Below are 17059 nucleotides of genomic sequence, written 5' to 3' on the forward strand. Positions count from 1 at the left end.
AGCCCATGCTCCGACTGGCCTGCGTGTTCTTCGATGGGATGCATGAGCAGGTTATTAACTTGATTCTGCTTTTCACCCACTGTGTGACCTTTGGCAGCTTCCTTAACCTGCCTGGGCCAAAGCTCTTCATTGTATGGAGGTAATGATGGGCCCCTCTGTGGGGTAGTCATGGGACTGTGTGAGCAGGATTGGAAAGGCATAGAAGAGGGCCAGGCACAGAACACTCTAGGTTGTTAGAAGTTGAATACCTCATGCTTGTTCACTGTTTGCCTTTCATCCAGCTGAGCTCTGTCAAACCTCCCTTTCTCATCTCAGCAGCTGGGACCCAGCCAGTAGTTAACTGGTCACTTTCAAACTTAGTCCAACCCAATTTACTTTCCAACTCACTTCCAGTTCCAAGAAGTCCCCTCTGACTTCCTCTGGTGTGGTCGGGGAAGAGGAGAGAGCCACAAGAAGTGCCTCTTCCCTGGTCTTGCTGATGGAGAAGAGGGTGGGAGGAGGTGGTCTTTCTCTAAATTCTAGGGTTTGAGGGGGTTGTTTTGATTCTGTGGTCTCCAATAGGCTGCACACATAGTGTATGGAGGTGGTGAGAGCTTTGCCCTGGGCCCTCAAAGGGTGCACGTCTGCCGGAAGCTCCCAGCACATCTGCTGGCGGCGGTCACCTACCATCTGCCACAGCAGCTCTTGAGCACCAGGCGTGCCAGGGCCCTCCACCTGCCTTCCAGGCCTCAGAGCTCAGGGAGGGGATGCAGGGCCGCCCTCCTTCCTGATCCCCCGCATCACTACCCCTTCAAGCCAGCATTGGGCTGTTCCCATGGGCCTGCCAGCTCAGGAGTTGTTCTGGTCAGAAACAGGCCTCGTCTCCATGTTCATAAACAGTGGGCTCCAGAATGCACCTTGCACCCTCTTGAGAACATTCTCTTTATGGTCTTTCTCTCTTCCACACTTATCTCCAAAGCCTAGTACAGAGTAGGTGCGCAAACCCTTGAGAGAATGAAGGATGCTCGGATGGGCGCTCCTGGATGGTTTGCAGGCCCTGCAGCTCTGCAAGTTTCCAGCCCAGTGGCAGAGGCCAGTCCCCTTCTGGAGGGCTCTTCCATTTCTGGGAGTGATGGATTAAGCCCCAGGGGGTGAGGATGTGGATGTCTGGGCCCAGCAGGCGGCATCCATTGGACAGTCCCTTGGCCTCAGCTGCAGTTCGCAGTTCGCTGGCAGTAAGATAATCCCCTTTAGCATCCTTTTACCCACACAGAGGTCCGGCTGTCCAGCTGCCGCTGAAAAAGCTGGAGCTCTGGCTACCCTGAGCCCAGCCACCACAGAGCAGCAGCCGGCCAGGGCTGGAGAGAGCAGGCGCCCCCTTTAATCCTGCCACTGCTGTTCCCAGCCACCTGCTGCACTCATCAGTGTCACCTGCCAGGCCCTGCAGGCATTTGCACTTGGGCCTCTGCTTTAATCTTTGATGGGGGAGGGGAGGGACTTTGAGGAGGACAGTCTGGCAGCTGGCAGGGAGTCAGCAATGGGAACGACTCACCTGTGGCCGCCTGACCCCCCCTGAGTAGTTTCAGTGGAAAGAGAGGCACAAAGGAATCACAAAGAGGAGGATGGAGAGTGGAGGAAGGGAAGAGAGATGAGAGAGAGCTGCCTTTTACTGACTGCCCTTAACCTGAAGTCAGCGCTGGCCCAGACACTGCGCCACCCAGTAAGAGGTTGGCATAGCAGCCGCCTTCTTCCCTACCTTCCTGCTCCCCTGAGGCCAGCGTTCCTGCCAGAAAAGCTGATTAGTGAGTTCCCTTCCACTCTTACCTCCTGCCAGGTCCAGGAGAGCAGCCACTGCCACCTTGACTCTGATGACTCAGAGGCCAAGACGGGACGGGCTGCCGAGATGGAGGCCTGGAGCTTAAGGTTGTGACCTCTGTAGCGGGGACCCCGGGAGGGTGGCTGAGTGCTGGATCCCACAGTGTCACAGACACCTCTACACTGCATCTGATATCAGAGGATCTTCCTGCCACACACCTCTGCAAGCGATATTAAGGGCTGCCACGAACTGTCCCCCTGTGAATTCCATCCTGGTAATGACCCTGTGACTTGAGTACTCTGGTCAGTCAGCCCCATTCTGCAGGGGATGCAGCACAAAGCCCCGCTCTGGGCCCCTGCCCTTCAGCATGCCTCCTCTCAACACCCAGGGCACACTGGCTGTTTAGACCTCTGAGCCTCTGCTGGTGCTGTTCCTCTCTGCCTCGAGTACCTTTCCTTATACTCAGCCCTTGTTAGCCCTCCTCCCTTCCAGGAAGGCTTTTCTGACCCCAGCTCAATGAGGCACCCCCTCTGCATGCAGCCCTCGCAGACACGCCACCCACCCTGCCTCCATCACAGCAGTGGCCAACACTGTCCTGTGTCCCCAGACAGCCTGTGACCAGCCCACAGCACCCCATTCCAGGAGGAAGGCAGAGTGGCTGCCTGGAGGGCCGACACCTGTGAGCAGTCATGAAGAGCCATGCGCCAGGCAAAGTGCTTTACAAGCGCCAGCTCGTTTACTGCTCGCTGCAGCCTTTGGGGAAGGTGCTGCTCCCAGCCCTGCTGCCTCCCATGCGGAGCACCTGAGGAGGCCCCAAGCAACTCCCAGGCAGCCAGGCCGCCAGCCTCTGGAGGCAATGCTCCCACTCACAGACCTGATGCACGACCCCCGGCAGAAGCCCTCCACGAGGGGCTCTGCCTCCAGGCCCTCTGCACTCAGCTCTAGGAGTTGGAGAGTGGCCACGCTGCCACCTCTGCAGCATTCTGACATCCTGGCCATCTGCTCGGACACAGCCCAGCCCAGGAAGAGGAATGGTGTGGGGACCAGGGGGTCTGGGCCACTGACAAGAAGACAGAACAGGGCCCATATTGTTACCGCCTTGAACCAGTCTCTGGCCATTGTGGCACTGGCTGTCCCCAAAGGAGAGGTGTGGAAGTTTGAGGAGCCTCTTGGCCAGATCCTACCCAACTGTGCTGCACCCCTGAACATACCCAACACCTGCCCAGTAAGTGCTAAAGTACCTCCACTGCCAGGGCGCCCCCTACCACTCCAGCCCAGGCCAGCTTCCCTTCCCCAACTGACACCTGCCTCTTCAGCAACATTAGGGCAAGTCTACTTCCCAGGAGAAACCAAGGGCACTTCCTTGGCTTTGCCAGTGCCACTGACACCTCACTATGCCATGACAGAACCTGACACGGCTTCATCATAATGCCCCCCTTCGCATTCCTACCCCTTCGAAGTTCTCCAGACACAGGTGCTGTGTGTGCAGCCTTGGAGAACTGCTTGTGTTTCCTGGCCCCGCAGTCTGTGAAGGCAGAGCGGGAAGGTGTTCAGTGTGCCTCTAGGAGACCAGAGAGGTGGAGAGATTTGCCCAAAGGCCCACAGGGAAAGGGGTGACCAGCAGCACCTGGCTAGCCTGCTCTGCATCCCAGGACCATGTGGTCCCCTCCAAAATGCTAGGTGGAAACTCTCCTGGAACTCCCCTTCCCTGCAAGGGGGGTGGAGGGAGCGCTGGATGGATACAGAGACAGCAGCCAAGCTGGGGGAGGGGAAGTAGGGCAATGGCTGTGAGGTTGGCAGCCTGGGGTCGGCAAGACCAATGACTGGGGGAGAAAGAGAAAACAGGGTCCATCACCCAGAGCACACCCTGGCTAGGAGCTGCTTCACGAGAATGCATGTCCATGGCTTCTGAGAGACGTCAGGAAGGAGAAGTGCAGGGGTGTGCACGGTGTGCCTGCTCAGGTATGGGCATATGGGCGTGTGCCTGTGTGTGGATGCACATGCGGGGAGGAAGACATCTTTAAGGGACTCCCAGGGAAGAGAATGCTCAATCCCAAGAAAGCGAGCATTTAAAGTGGGATGCCAGGCATTTCTAGCCAGGAGACTCGCAGGGGGCCTGGCTAAGTGACAGGAGTGAGATGGACACTGGGTATTGGCCTGGGCACCTAGGGCCTGGTCAGGGAGATTCTGGGTGGTGATCTCAGCTCCTGGACACCCAGCTAACACCTCCTAGCATAATTGTCCTGAAAAGGCTGCAGGAGGAGGGTCTCCCTTCATCAAGGCCTAGACAGGAGCACAGACAGCAGACAGGTCCCCAAGCTCCAGCTACAGGGACCAGTGGTATTGAAGCCCCTTCAGCTCTTCTCCATCACTGACTCCTACCTCTAGATGAGACACCAGGAGCTGGGCAGGGACTGGGGGGCTCCAGGACACCGTGTGGGCCTGGCTGCCCCAGCAGGTGCAGGAAACTTGTTGCATTCATTTACCAATCCATTCCTTCAACAGTGAACACCTACTATGTGTGGATGTTTCTAGTACTGGGAGTACAGCATGAGCCAGTTAGACTGAAATGCCAGAAGCCTGCAGTCTGGTGGGGGAGGTGGGAGGAATAGACAAGAAATTAAGACATGGCCTGCCAGGGGGTGGTAAGAGCTCCAGAGGGAAACAGAGCAGGGAAGGAGGAAAGGGGGTGGGGGTTAGGCCAGGAGGAGAAAACGGGGTGGGGTTTGGCCAGGAGGTGGGAGAGACTTTAAACAGGGTAGTCAGCAGGTATCACTGGGCAGTGATCTTGAATAGAGCCCCTAAAGAGGTGCAATCTAGGCCTTGCAGATATGGAGAGAAAACTACATGCAAAGGTCCTGAGGCAGCAGTGTGCCTGCCAAGTTGAGGAATGACAAGGAAGCAAATATGGCTGAACTGGAGTGAGGTCAGAGCGACCCAGGGGCCAGATTGTGCAGGACATTGTAGGCCACTGAGAGGGACAGACTCAGGTTGGGGAGACCTGAAACCTATGCAATTTAGGGGGCCACCCATAGGAAAAATAAAGCCACAAACACCAAAGGCAATTCAGCACCTCGAAAGGGGCCCAGGCCAAATGAGGGGCCTGGCCCCTCCGGCTTGGCTAGTCTTGCAGGAAATTGGCCTCTGGCTGTGAGAATTTGGCTCTGCCAGAGCAAGAGGGCGCCTTCGCATTCAGACAGAGGGCAACAGGACCTGACCGCCCCGTCAGCTCCCTCCAGCTGCCAAGGGCAGGACGAGCTGAGAAGGAAGGTGGACAGGAGAGAACGCCAGGACACCAGTGCGATCCCTGGACTGGGCGAGGGGCCAGGGGTGGCCAGCGTCAGACTCTTCAGATCAGCTGGTGGGTCTGAGACAGGCCGAGGTGTTGGTCCGTGGTTTCAGACCCAGCAGTCACCCCCAAATGGGGTGGGGAAAGGGAACATCACTGTTACTGGACCTTGGCCACCGCGTATCCAGTTACCTCTGATCGGCGTCATTTCCCCTCGTAGGCTCTTTTCACTCAGAAACCCAAGCTCAGAGAGGTCGAGTAACTTGCCCAAGGTCACACAGAAAATGGCCAAACATGGATTCAAATCCTGGTCTTACCAACTCCAAAATCGGTATCTGTTCAGACATTGGCAAAGCAGACTGGGAGTCCTAGAAGCCTGTCTGCCGGGAGATGAGGCATATTCCAGTGACCACAGGGGCCCCTGGGATGACTCCAAACCTACTCCCAGAGAAACCTGCCGAGTTCTCAGCACCCTCCCCCAGACTGCTCCTCACACCTTCCTACACCTGCTTCTGCTCCGCCGGCTGGGAGACCTCAGCTGCAATCTTAGGGAAATGTTGGCATCTCTCAAGTTTTCTTAATTCACCGACAAAGTAATGACTGCCTCAACCCATTATACACATCTCTAAAGGAGTTTACATTAGAACGCAGAGCAGGCTTCTCTGGCTTGAAGAAAGCCGGAGATTCCTGGGATTTGATCTTCTAACAGATTCAGCCCCTAAATACATTTCAGAGCCTTTAACCTGATAGGAATTCACGGTCCCAGATGCAGCATCAACAGGCTTCGTCTCCATGTAAGTCCCCCCACCCCCACCCCATCACAGAGATCCTTAATATTTTTATTATCATCTTTACGGATTTGCGAAACCTGAGCCCCTTACTCAGGATGTCCCATTCAGCTTTAGTTACCCAGAACAGCTCACACTGCTTCCTGCCACTGCTCCTGTTAAGGCTGGGAGGAGTGAACATACCAGTGGGAGCCCAGGACTTGGGACTCTCCACCATCTTGGGGCTTTGTTCTTTTCAAACCCCGCCCCCTTTCACACCATGGTGGAACCTGAGAGGAGAAGGGAGGCAAGCCTGGTCCTCCGCCCCCTGGGTCTCTTCCCCTGGCAGGAGCAGAGCAGACATTCGATCAGCCTTGGGGCTGTGACATCACACTGCGCAGATGGCCCACTCCCCGGGCTGAGGGCTCGTGTTACAGGCCATCAGGCCTCTGCAGACCAGGCTCCCGGACCTTCACTCCCTCCACTGGCAAGACAGTCAGGAGCCCCAGGAGGCAGGACCTGCAAGGCAGCAGGGGCTCACTGGTGTGAAGACTTCCAGGGCCCTGCGGACCGAGCGCTGCCTCCCCCCATCCTCAAACACCTTCATCTTCCTGCCCCCTAGCACCTGCTTCCTTGCCTGGTCTTTAGAGAGCCTGGAAGGAGGCTGGGAATATTCCACAAGCGAATAGGAGCAAACAGCAATCGATGCAGCCAGAGCGCCCAGGACGCCGGGTGTGCCCAAGTCCTCCCCACGGAGCTGGTAGCCGCACTTTACGACTGAGGCGGGAGGGCCAGTCCCAAATATTTAGATTGTTCTGCTGGATAAGATTCCCATTGTTGAGGGGGAGGTGACAAAGGCCAGCCTCATGCCCACAGAAAGACAGCAAAGCCCTTGCTGTGTACTTGACTGTATAAAATGCATGACTGCAGGAAATTAGACCCCAAGACCAAAACCAGGCTGTAGGAGACTTTGGACTTAGCCCAGGCCAACCACGGGGCTTGGAAGCAGTACCCCGAGAGCTGCTGATGATTGGCAGTGGTGGGCTCCAAGGTCAGGCCAGCAAATGGCATGGAGAGCGATCAGTGCCCAGAGACACCCTCTTGCCCTGAAGGGGTGGCCAGAACAGAGCCCAGGTTTCTGTCCCCATGGCAGAACTGGAGGGACCCCAGGGGTCATTCCGTCCCAGCCCTCCCTTACAGACAGGGTGGCTGAGGCCTGGATAGGGAAGGGGCGCGGGTTAGTCCACACGGGTGCTGCAGGCGCATCCTTCTCCCCTCCTCATGCAGCCGCCTCCCACCCTAGATGGTTCAGGCTGAAAAGGGCCCCGCCAAGGGCACCCAACTTGTGCACATGGCTGATGAGGACAACGGGAGTCCCAGACCCCAGGCACGGGGTGGGCAACCTTCCAAACAGCTCCCAGTCCTCAGGCCATGAAACCTCACCTTCCAGGAGCAGCAGTTTCCAAACTTTTGTATTTTTAGCAGCAGAAGCCATCCTCCAACCAAAACCTTTTGCAAAACTTCAAGCTACAAAACAGCTCCCTGGGCTCCCACTGTAGTGGGGCCTGCGTCAGGCCCCAGGGGGCTCCCCCTCCACCCCTGAGACTCCTCCCACTGGCCCCAGGTGGAGGCTCCATTTGAAACCCCCAGGCCTTGGAGCAGCCCTGGAGCTAAAGCAGCCAGACTTGCAGGCTCCTTCTTAGGACCGCTGCAGGGTGTGGCTGGGCTCCGGGAGCTGGACAACTTCATTCTCCACCAGGGCCTGGCCCCCATCGCCGCTGAGCTGTCTCATGCGCAGGTTGATGGAGCCATACGTCTTCCTGCAACCTCTGCCAGGGACAAAGGTCCGCCGGCGGTAGAGCTCGCCCTTGCACAGGGAGACCAGCAGCAGCACGGACAGGAGCATGCCGCCCACCGTGAGCAGCCCCAGGCCCGCGATGATGCACTTGTCCAGGTGGGAGCCCAGGCGGGCGTAGTACATCTCCAGCCGTTCCATCTCCCTCGCTGTCACTGTGTCCGGGTTGACGCGGGCCTCGCGGGGGATGGCGTATGCTGTCACTACCAGGAGGATCCCACTCACCAGGAAAACCAGGGCGGAAACGAAGCCGTAATCCACGGGGCGGCTCACGGGCTCCAGGCCCGGCCCCTCCTCCGAGTGCACAGACAGATCGTCCTGCTGGGATCGGGACAGTGGAGGGACACCCCCGGTGGGACTGGCATTCGTGGCGTTCTGGAAACGGGTCTCGTGCTCCTCTGAGGAGAAACAGGCATTTTCCACACCCTCCCTGGGCGGGGCGCCTGGGCCCAGGGGAGCTGGTCTCCTAGGGACCTGGGGGCCATTGCTCAGCGTCTTCAGTTCCAGACCAGGGGAAGATGCCATTTGAGGGGAGGGTCCCAGCTCATCCCTTGGCCCCTTGGCCGCTAGAAGAGAAAACAAAAAGTCAGTTGAACTGACTGAGCAAACCTCTTGCACGTGCCTACTGGTGCCGACCTCACACTGTGTGGTTTCCCCTGAAGAGAGCTCACCACACAGAGGGGAGATGGACGCAGCAGGACAGGCCCTGTTAGTATCCTGCTCCCCCACGGGCTGCTGTGTGGCTGTGGGCAACTCACCTCGCCTCCATGGGCCTCGGTTTCCCCACCTATAAAAGGACAATAACTCATTACCCCCTACTTCCCGAGAGAGATGCCAAGATTGAGATACACTACACTCAGTACTCAGAAGTGAGTGCTCAGTAAGGACTAGCAATGGGCTGTCACCATGGTGGAGGCAAAGTAGCTTCAAATCCCAGTTCTACCACTTGAGCTTAGGCAAGTGATGTGACCTCCTCTCCAGACTTGGTGTGCCCATCTGTAAAATGGGAATAAAGGATGTCTCCCTCATGAGGTTGTTGTGAGGATTTCATCAAACTAATGCATGCAAAGCCTGCAGACTCAGGAAGTGACCACTGTTGGCAGGGGTGGGGGGAGGATTATGGTGGAGATGGCCATGGTGTTATGGGAACAAACAAGAAAGTCTGGGAAGCTTCTGGGGGGTTGCTGGCATTTAAGTCAGACTTTGGAGGATGAGTCCGAAACTCCCCAGCAGTGAGAGTGAGGAGGTCACGCTGGGAAGGGGCAGGGATGACCTTCAGAGGTCAGTCGGGGTCACATGCAATCCCTATCCCACGGCATGACACCATTCCACGTGCACACCCCCAGAGCCCCAGGCACACAATCCGTACATGGCACGGAGCCTGCCAGGCGGACAGGGGCTCTGTGCCACACACACACTCTCTCTCTCTGCATTCCTATGGCAGGATATTCTTTGAGTGTACGCTCAGAGCTTCTCTGTGTGTGTGTGTGTGAACATGAGCAAGTGAAGTGAGAATGCGTACAGTGAACCAATGAAGGAAGCTCAAGGAGCCTGCACGCGGGAAAGCACTGTCCGATCCTTCTGACCTTCCCCTCACACGGACTTGCATCTTCTGAGCACACCCCGGGCCCTCCATCTGGGCGCCGAGCCCATGTCTCCTTCCCACACACGCCCACCACCACCTCCTTCCTCCCACAGACCCCCCTACCCAAGCACCTACTTCCTGCTGGGTGCTTCACGGGGGAGCATCTCAGACAACCCTCGGCAGACTGCACACCCAGGAGCGCCATCTCCAGTGTGTAAAGCAAGATCACGCCGCCCGCGTGTGGGGGAGCAGGGAGTCGCAGGCAGCTACCCTAAGAGGTGTTAGCACCCACACCCTGCAAACCCTCGCTCCCGGGCTGCTGGCTGCACTCTGCCCCCGCTCCCGGGCTCCTCCGACCCTCCCCGTGGGCCTTCCACTTCATCCACCTGTTTCACAGCCACCAACAGCATCTCGGAGGGCAGGAATAAGTCTGAATTCCACCTGCAGCCCTGCCCTCCTGCCCTCCTGCTCTTCCGCTCTTTCCGGAGAACAGAAGAAAGGAGAGCTGGGCTGGTTGGCTTTTCACGCCTAGCACTGAGTGCCCAGCCCTAAATAGGGCCCACAGAGGGTGCATGTGGGTGCCCAGATGCCCCTCCCACACCAGCCCTCAGCACCTTGCATAGAACTCAGCTCCCAGTGCAGCTTGGGGTCCCCTTTTCTAGACTGACACACTGACACCCCCGTCAGGGCACCCAAATTCCCGGAGCAGGGCACTCCACCTTACAGGAACCCGAAACTTTTCCCTTAGGATGTGGGAGTGAGGCAGCAGAGAACAGGAGGCCCCTCCTCCCTCTCTGCTCTCCTGCACGGGTCCAGAGACGCCCACCAGGTACGCCAGTCCCAGCCGGCTCCACTACCCAGAAGCAGAAACAATATCAGGCGTGCTCCTGCCCGCCTCACACCCAGCAGTGCTGCCATTCCCACCCCGGGTCCACACTCGCTCCCCAGAGGCTGTGCCCACAGGGGGACCCACAAACAGGGGAAGGCACGTAGTGGGACCCACAGATGCACTGACGCCAGTGGTACCCAGACCCCAGGAGGGGTAGGACTGGTCACACGCACAAAAACAGGGACAGACTGTTAACTGTCCCTGGGACTGCTAAGACCCGAGACCCCCCGGGGCCCAGCATCCCACCCGCGCTCCCTGACACCCGCGGAGAGGGCCGTTCGGCCGGGGCCAGCGCAGCTTCCCAAACCCGATCACAGACACACGCACAAGTTGTACACAAAGCCCCGGGCGCGCCGACACGCACACGCAGGTACACGCTGCCAGACCCAAAGTTCCGCACAGAAAAAGCCCCAGCTCCCCGGCTGCCCACCGGGGCCGCGCGCCCGCCGGCCCACGGTTCACGCCCCCTGCTCCTGCCCTTGACCACCAACGCTACCGGCCCGCCCAGGCCGAACGGGGCCCGGCCGGGTGGCGCCTGCAGCGGAGCAGCCAGGCGGCCTAGGGAGGCCGGGCTCGGCAGGGGCCGGCGTGCGCCCGGGTCCCAGGGCCGCGTGTCCTTCGGCGGGCCGCGAGGTCAGGCCACTGTCCTTCGCCGCCACTCCCTGCCTCGGGCCCTCAGCCTCCCGCCGCCCCCCGCAGGTCCCGCCCCGCGTGCGTACCTGTGCCGGGCCTCGCTCTCTGCCTCCCCACGCGGGCGGCGAAGGGCACCGGGCTGCCGAGGGTGCGTCCTCCCCGGGCGCCCGCCCACCTCCCTGCAGCCGGCGCCGCCCGCGGGGGTCTCAGCTGCGGCGCAGCCCCGGAGGGCGCGGGCCCGACCGCCACCGCCGTCTCTTCCCTCTCCGGCTCCCGCCCCCTTCCCGGCCCGGCAGGGAGCCGCCGCCGAGGCGCACGTACCTGCTCGCGCCGCGCCGGGCTGTACCGCGGCGGCGGCGGCGGCCGCTGGGGGGCTCCAGGAGGGAGGGACCGGGGAAGGGGCGGGGGCCGAGGATCCTCGAGCAACGCGGATCGAGCTCCGCCCGCAGCTGGCGAGGGCGTCTGGAGAGTTAGCACGGCGGGCGATGGATCGGGGATGGCGTTGGGGGGCACCAAGGCATCCTCCCCTCTCCGGAGGGCGGGTCTGCGCCGCCTGCGCCCGGGCTTAGGGAACCCGAGCCGTGAGCCCGCGATCTCCGGGCGCAGGGGCGGGGCGGGGGGCTGCTGGAGGAAGGGACCCTCCCCCGCCGACTGCCTCTCCCCGCCGCTGGAGAGCCCTATGGCGCCAGGCCCGGATGCCCTCAGCTCTGCACACATGCACATGCACGCACACACGCACACATGCACGCAGCCCCAGGTAGAACCCAGGTGCCCTCCCGGGCCCTTAGGGCCGGCCAGTCGCCCCTGGCGCGTGCAGCTGCACAGCTCAAGGGCGCCCCCTGAAGGCTGAAAAGAAGTCTCTGACGGGCCCCCCCACCAGCTCGGTTTCTGCAGGTTCTTCTTACCCTGTGGGACAGCGGCCCCTCCAAGGCCCAGCCGCAGTGCCTCCTTCCCTGGGAAGCCTGTCCAACCCCCTCACCCGCACCGCTTCGCCCTGGAATCCTTTCCACTTCCATCCTCCTTTGCCTCCATTATCGACCTCATATCTGACAGGTGTGCTTTTCCAGTTACTGGCCTGCCTCCTCCATCAGACTGGCAGCTCCTGGAGAAGAAGGCCCACGTGGATCCCCCAGCACTCAGGGTGGTTCGGTATGGGGGGACAAGTGCGGAGGAGGGGTGACCATTACTGTGTATTTCCTACAAACCAAGAGGTTCGACCTGAAGAGCATGGGTGGCACCGGGTTTTCCAGGAGACTCAGTGGGCTCTGTGGCTCCCCCACCTGTGTGAGCCCAGTGTCCACCTCTGTCCCTGCCACCATGACAGCACAGTCCCGGGGGCTCTAGGTGCATCAGCAGCTGGTGGCCATCTGGAAGCTCGAGTAGACGAGAAGTCCTGTCCTGGCTCCTCAGCCTCCTTGTGGGCAGGGCCTCACCTGTCCTCAAACGCCGAGAGCAGAAGTCCGCCCGGCAGCTGGAGGGCTGGGCCTCCGAGGCCAGCGTCACTGAGCCCTGAGCAGGGGCACCCTCTGTCTCCTCCCTGCCTCCTGGCAGCCCGGCCTGCCTGTGAGGACTGCAAAGGGAAGCGAACACTGGCCCCGGATGCCTGTGCGAAGCCCGGCTCCACCTCTCACAGCAAGTGCCCTGGTGCCTGGGGCTCCCCTCTTGGAGCTCAGTTTACTCATCTGAGTGGACTCGGCGAGATCTACGAGGCCCGGATGACAGCTTTGCCTTTGGCTGCCACCGCTCCTTGCCTCAGCTGTGCAAGTCCTGCCTTCACTGTTCTTTGGGCCCCAGGCCTTTTTCTCCGGGGTGTCCCCAGCACCCAGTCCTGTTCCTCACTTCCTGTGAGTCTCTACTCAGATGTCACCTGCCCAGAGACATCTTCCCGGCCACCCTTTAAAAACGAGCAGTGCCCCTGCACTTCTTCACTCTGTGCTGCTCTCTGTTTTGTCAGCCCCTGACATTGGCTCCGTTCTCGGCTTGTTTACTACCAACTCCGCAAGTGCCCAGAGGCTGGGAAGGGGCCAACACCTACGAGGCCTTTATAAATGTTCTTCGAATGAAAAGAAGAGGATGACGTCACGCAACGCACATTCGTGGGGAACCATTCGTAGCTGACCAGCTTCTGGGTCAGGGTTTCGCACATAGCAGAGCAGCCCCCTCGCTGTGATCTTTTGAAAGTCAGCCCTTGGGGCCCCGTGCTGTGGCTCACTTAGCTAATCCTCTGCCTGCTGTGCAGCATCCCATATGAGCGCCGGGTTCTAGTCCCGGTTGCTCCTCTTCCAGTCCAGCTCTCTGCTGTGACCTGGGAGGGCAGTGGAGGATGGCCCAAGTGCTTGGCCCTGGCACCCACGTGGGAGACCAGGAAGAAGCATCTGGCTCCTGGCTTCGGATCGGTGTAGTGCCAGCCATGGCGGCCATTTGGGGAGTGAACCAATGGAAGGAAGACCTTTCTCTCTGTCTCTCTCTCTCACTGTCTATAACTCTACCTGTCAAATAATTTTTTTAAAAAGTCAGCCCTCAAGACAAGGGTTTGTAAATATTATTTCCCAAATTTTTTATTAAAAAATGGAAAAAAAAAAGAAAAGCAGAGGATGAGCAAATAGTTCTTGCATGCCTATTATGTCCTAGCTAACTAGACAGACTCCGCCCCCACCCTCGAGAACCCCAGGAGAAAACAGTAAGGAAATATGTCATCGCAACTGCAGGAAGTGCTCCCCAGTGAAGGTGCACAGTACTGTGCAAGTCTCAGACAAGGGTGCTAGTTTTGGGGACAGGGGTGGCTACCCTGCAGAAATGAGGATTGAGCTGAGATCAGAAGAAGTAGAAGGCAGCCAGGACAAGAGGGCAAAAAGAGGGATTTCATGAGCAAAGGCCCTGGGGCAGGAGGGAGAATGGTATGAGAGTTGGAGGAAATCCGTGTGATTTTAACAGAGGGCTCAGTAACGGACTTGGTCGTGGAACTGGACTCTTCAGCTTGCTGGCCACTACAGGCACTGCTTATAGACCACGAAGCTTGCTGTGTGTGCTCAGAGCAGTGGGGAGCCACTGATGAGCATGGGTAAAGGGTGAGCAAAACCTTTTCCTCTTTTGCATGAGAATTTGACCTTTGGTTAACTGTCAGCCCTGTTTCCTGGAAACAGATGAATGCATGTCCACTATGTTACTAAGCAACATTGCTTAGGATAAAAATGCCAAGGAGGATGCTCTAAGGAGGAATGCGGACAGGATTAGAAGTGGAGATGTCACTGGGCACTTGGGGCTCACTCACCTAGGGTGCAGATGATTACAGGGAGAGATGTCCCCTGCAGAGGTATGCCTAGCTGCGTGCCGCAGTGTGCTCATGCTCTGACCCTCTCACGATTTCATGGACTCCTCAAAACAACCTGGTCTGCTAGCATGCTAGGCCAGGCTTTTATATACAAGGGGACTTCAAAAAGTCCATGGAAAGTGCTCATCTCTTTTCATTCCATTCTCCCATGAACTTTATCATGAACTTTCTGAAGCCTTTTGGTGGGTTTGGGAATGCTCATGCGTGCATGTGAGTGTGTGTGTGTGTGTGTGTATGTGTGCATGTGTGTATTTCCTACTCCGTCAGCTGAGAGGCCTAGAGGCAATGACAGCCCACACTCCACAGCCGCGAGCACTCCCAGCACAGAGATCTTGGTTTCTAACCTCATTCCCCAATAAAAGCGACCAGGGCCCCTTAGGAAACTGTTTCTAGGATTAAGGCAGCAAACACAAGGAGTCTTCCAAAAGTTCATGGGAAGTGCATACTATGAAAAAGCTATGCATGGATTTCAAAATGTTTTTGTACCAAAAATACATGTATCTTTTAATTCCATTTTCCAAGATCTTTTTAAAGAACCCTCATGCACAATGAGCCTGGAGCATCTTATACTGCCAGAAAGTAAAGGCATGCCACACACACACACACACACACACACACGTACATATACATACACACATACATACATATATACACACATGTATATTCACATACACATATATACATGCCTACACACATACACATGCACACACACAAAATGAAGGGGATATGCCAAGGGACACAGGAACCAACTGAAAGATCTCAGTGCTGGGGCCAGCGTTGTAGCACAGCAGGTTAAGCCACCACCTGCAATGCTGGCATCCATTATGAGTGTCCCAGCTGCTCTATTTCTGATCCAGCTCCCTGCTAATGCTCCAGTTCCAATGCAGCTCCCTGCTAAAGCAGCAGAAGATGGACCATTGCCACCCACATGGGAGACCTGGATGGAGTTCCAGCTCCTGGCTTTGACTTGGCCTAACCTCCGGCCTTTGCGGCCATTTGGAGAGTGAACCAGTGGTTAGAAGATTCTCTCTCTCTCTCTCTCTCTCTCTCTCTCTCTCTCTCTCTTTCTTTTTCTCTCTCTCCCTCCATGTGTGTGCATAGGTATCTCCCTCTCTAACAACTACACAAGTAAATTTTAAGAAAAGTTCTCTATGCTAAAGCTGGGATAATTTTAATAACAAAATAAAGTAATATTGGATTGTAACTGAAAGCATAAAATGAACATCCTTAAGTACATACGAGTATAAATAACTAAAAAAATAAAATGAGCAAATGAAGAGGAAAGATGAATGTACACGCAGAACCTCAAATCTGCAGATCCCTGGTCCTCGGGTGGAGCTGCAGGACTGAAACCCTGTGGTGTGGGCTGTGCCGTGGAACTTCCTTTCCAAGGCCATCTTGTGGAAAGGGGGAAAGGGACCTTCTACTTCAGAGAAACTCAAACCGGATGACCACAGCCAGGTGGTCAAGGTCAATACCAACCACGAAATCCTGTGGCTGTCACGCGTCCTGGATGTGATGCAATAACAATTGCACTTGACCTCTGTGATGTTCCTCCTCAAAGCCCACAGTCCCAGTCTAATTGTGAGGAAAATATCATGTGAATCTAAATTAAGGGACATCCTGAAAAATACCTAACTAGTTCTCAGAACTGTCAAGGTCATCAGAAGCCAAGGAAAGTCTGAAAAGTTGTCACAAACAAGAGGTGCCAAGGAGACACGGTAACTAAATGGCATCTGTGATGGCATCTGGGGGCAGAAAAGGGCTTTGTGTAAAAGCAGAAATGAAGTTTAGACTCTAACTAACAATAATGCAGCAATAGGCCGGCGCCGTGGCTCAATAGGCTAATCCTCCGCCTTGCGGCACCGGCACACCAGGTTCTAGTCCCAGTCGGGGCGCCAGATTCTGTCCCGGTTGCCCCTCTTCCAGGCCAGCTCTCTGCTGTGGCCCGGGAGTGCAGTGGAGGATGGCCCAAGTGCTTGGGCCCTGCACCCCATGGGAGACCAGGAGAAGTACCTGGCTCCTGCCTTCGGATCAGTGCAATGCGCAGGCCGCGGCGGCCATTGGAGGGTAAACCAACGACAAAAGGAAGACCTTTCTCTCTGTCTCTCTCACTGTCCACTCCACCTGTCAAAAAAAAAAAAAAAAAAACCACAATAATGTAGCAATAACGTCTCATTAATAGTAACAAGTGTATCACACACTAACTTGAGACTTTAATGACAGAAGAATCCCGGTATGCGGTACACAGGAACTCTGCACTGTCTTCCCAGTTTTTCTGAGAATCTAAAAGTAGTTCTCAAAAAATAAAGCCGTTGTTTGGAAGGGCTATAAATACCTGGTGGGAAACCATACTGGGGGCTTCCTGAGCATGGTCAGAGACATAACAGCAGATCCAAAGTCATTGGCTCCCACGAGCTAAAACTGTAAGCCAGGACTAACCTTGTGCCCTTGGGGATACATCTTCTCTCTGAGTGGTATTGCTCTGCCAGTGCAACAAGGACTCTCGCCCAGAGGAGCGCCTGATGACTGAGCACCATAGGAGAAAGCTGAGGTTCCTGTGCTGTGTCCTTCAGGGTAGGTCAATGCCAACTGTGGCTCATGCTCACCTGTTGAGGCTGAGTGTGCAGCTGAACTTGAGATGATCCCCTTGAGGATGCTGCAGGGGTTGGTAAGCAAGGAGTGATGTGGTCACAGGAAAACGTTCTTGCTCTGGCCGCGTCCTAGGAGGTTGTTGTGGTCATGTTGACACCTGATAAGGCCTCGATCAGTTAACTGCAATTACGTATCTGGGGAGACCTGTGACCTGTGAGAGAGAGTGAGGACCATAGAGCATTAGAGAATCACTTCATCTAGAATTTCCCAAAGGCAAGTAGCACACGGCATAATTCAGGGTGTCATGTGGACTTCAGGTG

The 17059-nt window shown here is 56.9% G+C and overlaps 1 protein-coding gene across 2 annotated transcripts; it reads right to left on the reverse strand.

Moving 5' to 3' along the window:
• Positions 1-5918: 5918 nt before the first annotated feature.
• Positions 5919-11264, reverse strand: TMEM74B (transmembrane protein 74B). Of its 2 annotated transcripts, none has more exons than XM_051845159.2 (2): positions 11135-11264; positions 5919-8272 (listed from the first exon to the last, which is right to left on the reverse strand). In XM_051845159.2, the coding sequence occupies exon 2, from the start codon at positions 8229-8231 to the stop codon at positions 7551-7553; it is 681 nt and encodes a 226-aa protein (XP_051701119.1). In that variant the 5' UTR covers positions 8232-8272; positions 11135-11264; the 3' UTR covers positions 5919-7550. The 2 variants fall into 2 exon arrangements, with proteins under 2 accessions (XP_051701119.1, XP_051701120.1); XM_051845160.2 differs by lacking the exon at positions 11135-11264 and adding an exon at positions 10900-11112.
• Between the last annotated feature and the right edge of the window lie 5795 nt (positions 11265-17059).

Source organism: Oryctolagus cuniculus, chromosome 11, assembly GCF_964237555.1.
Source record: "Oryctolagus cuniculus chromosome 11, mOryCun1.1, whole genome shotgun sequence".
Classification (NCBI taxonomy): domain Eukaryota; kingdom Metazoa; phylum Chordata; class Mammalia; order Lagomorpha; family Leporidae; genus Oryctolagus; species Oryctolagus cuniculus.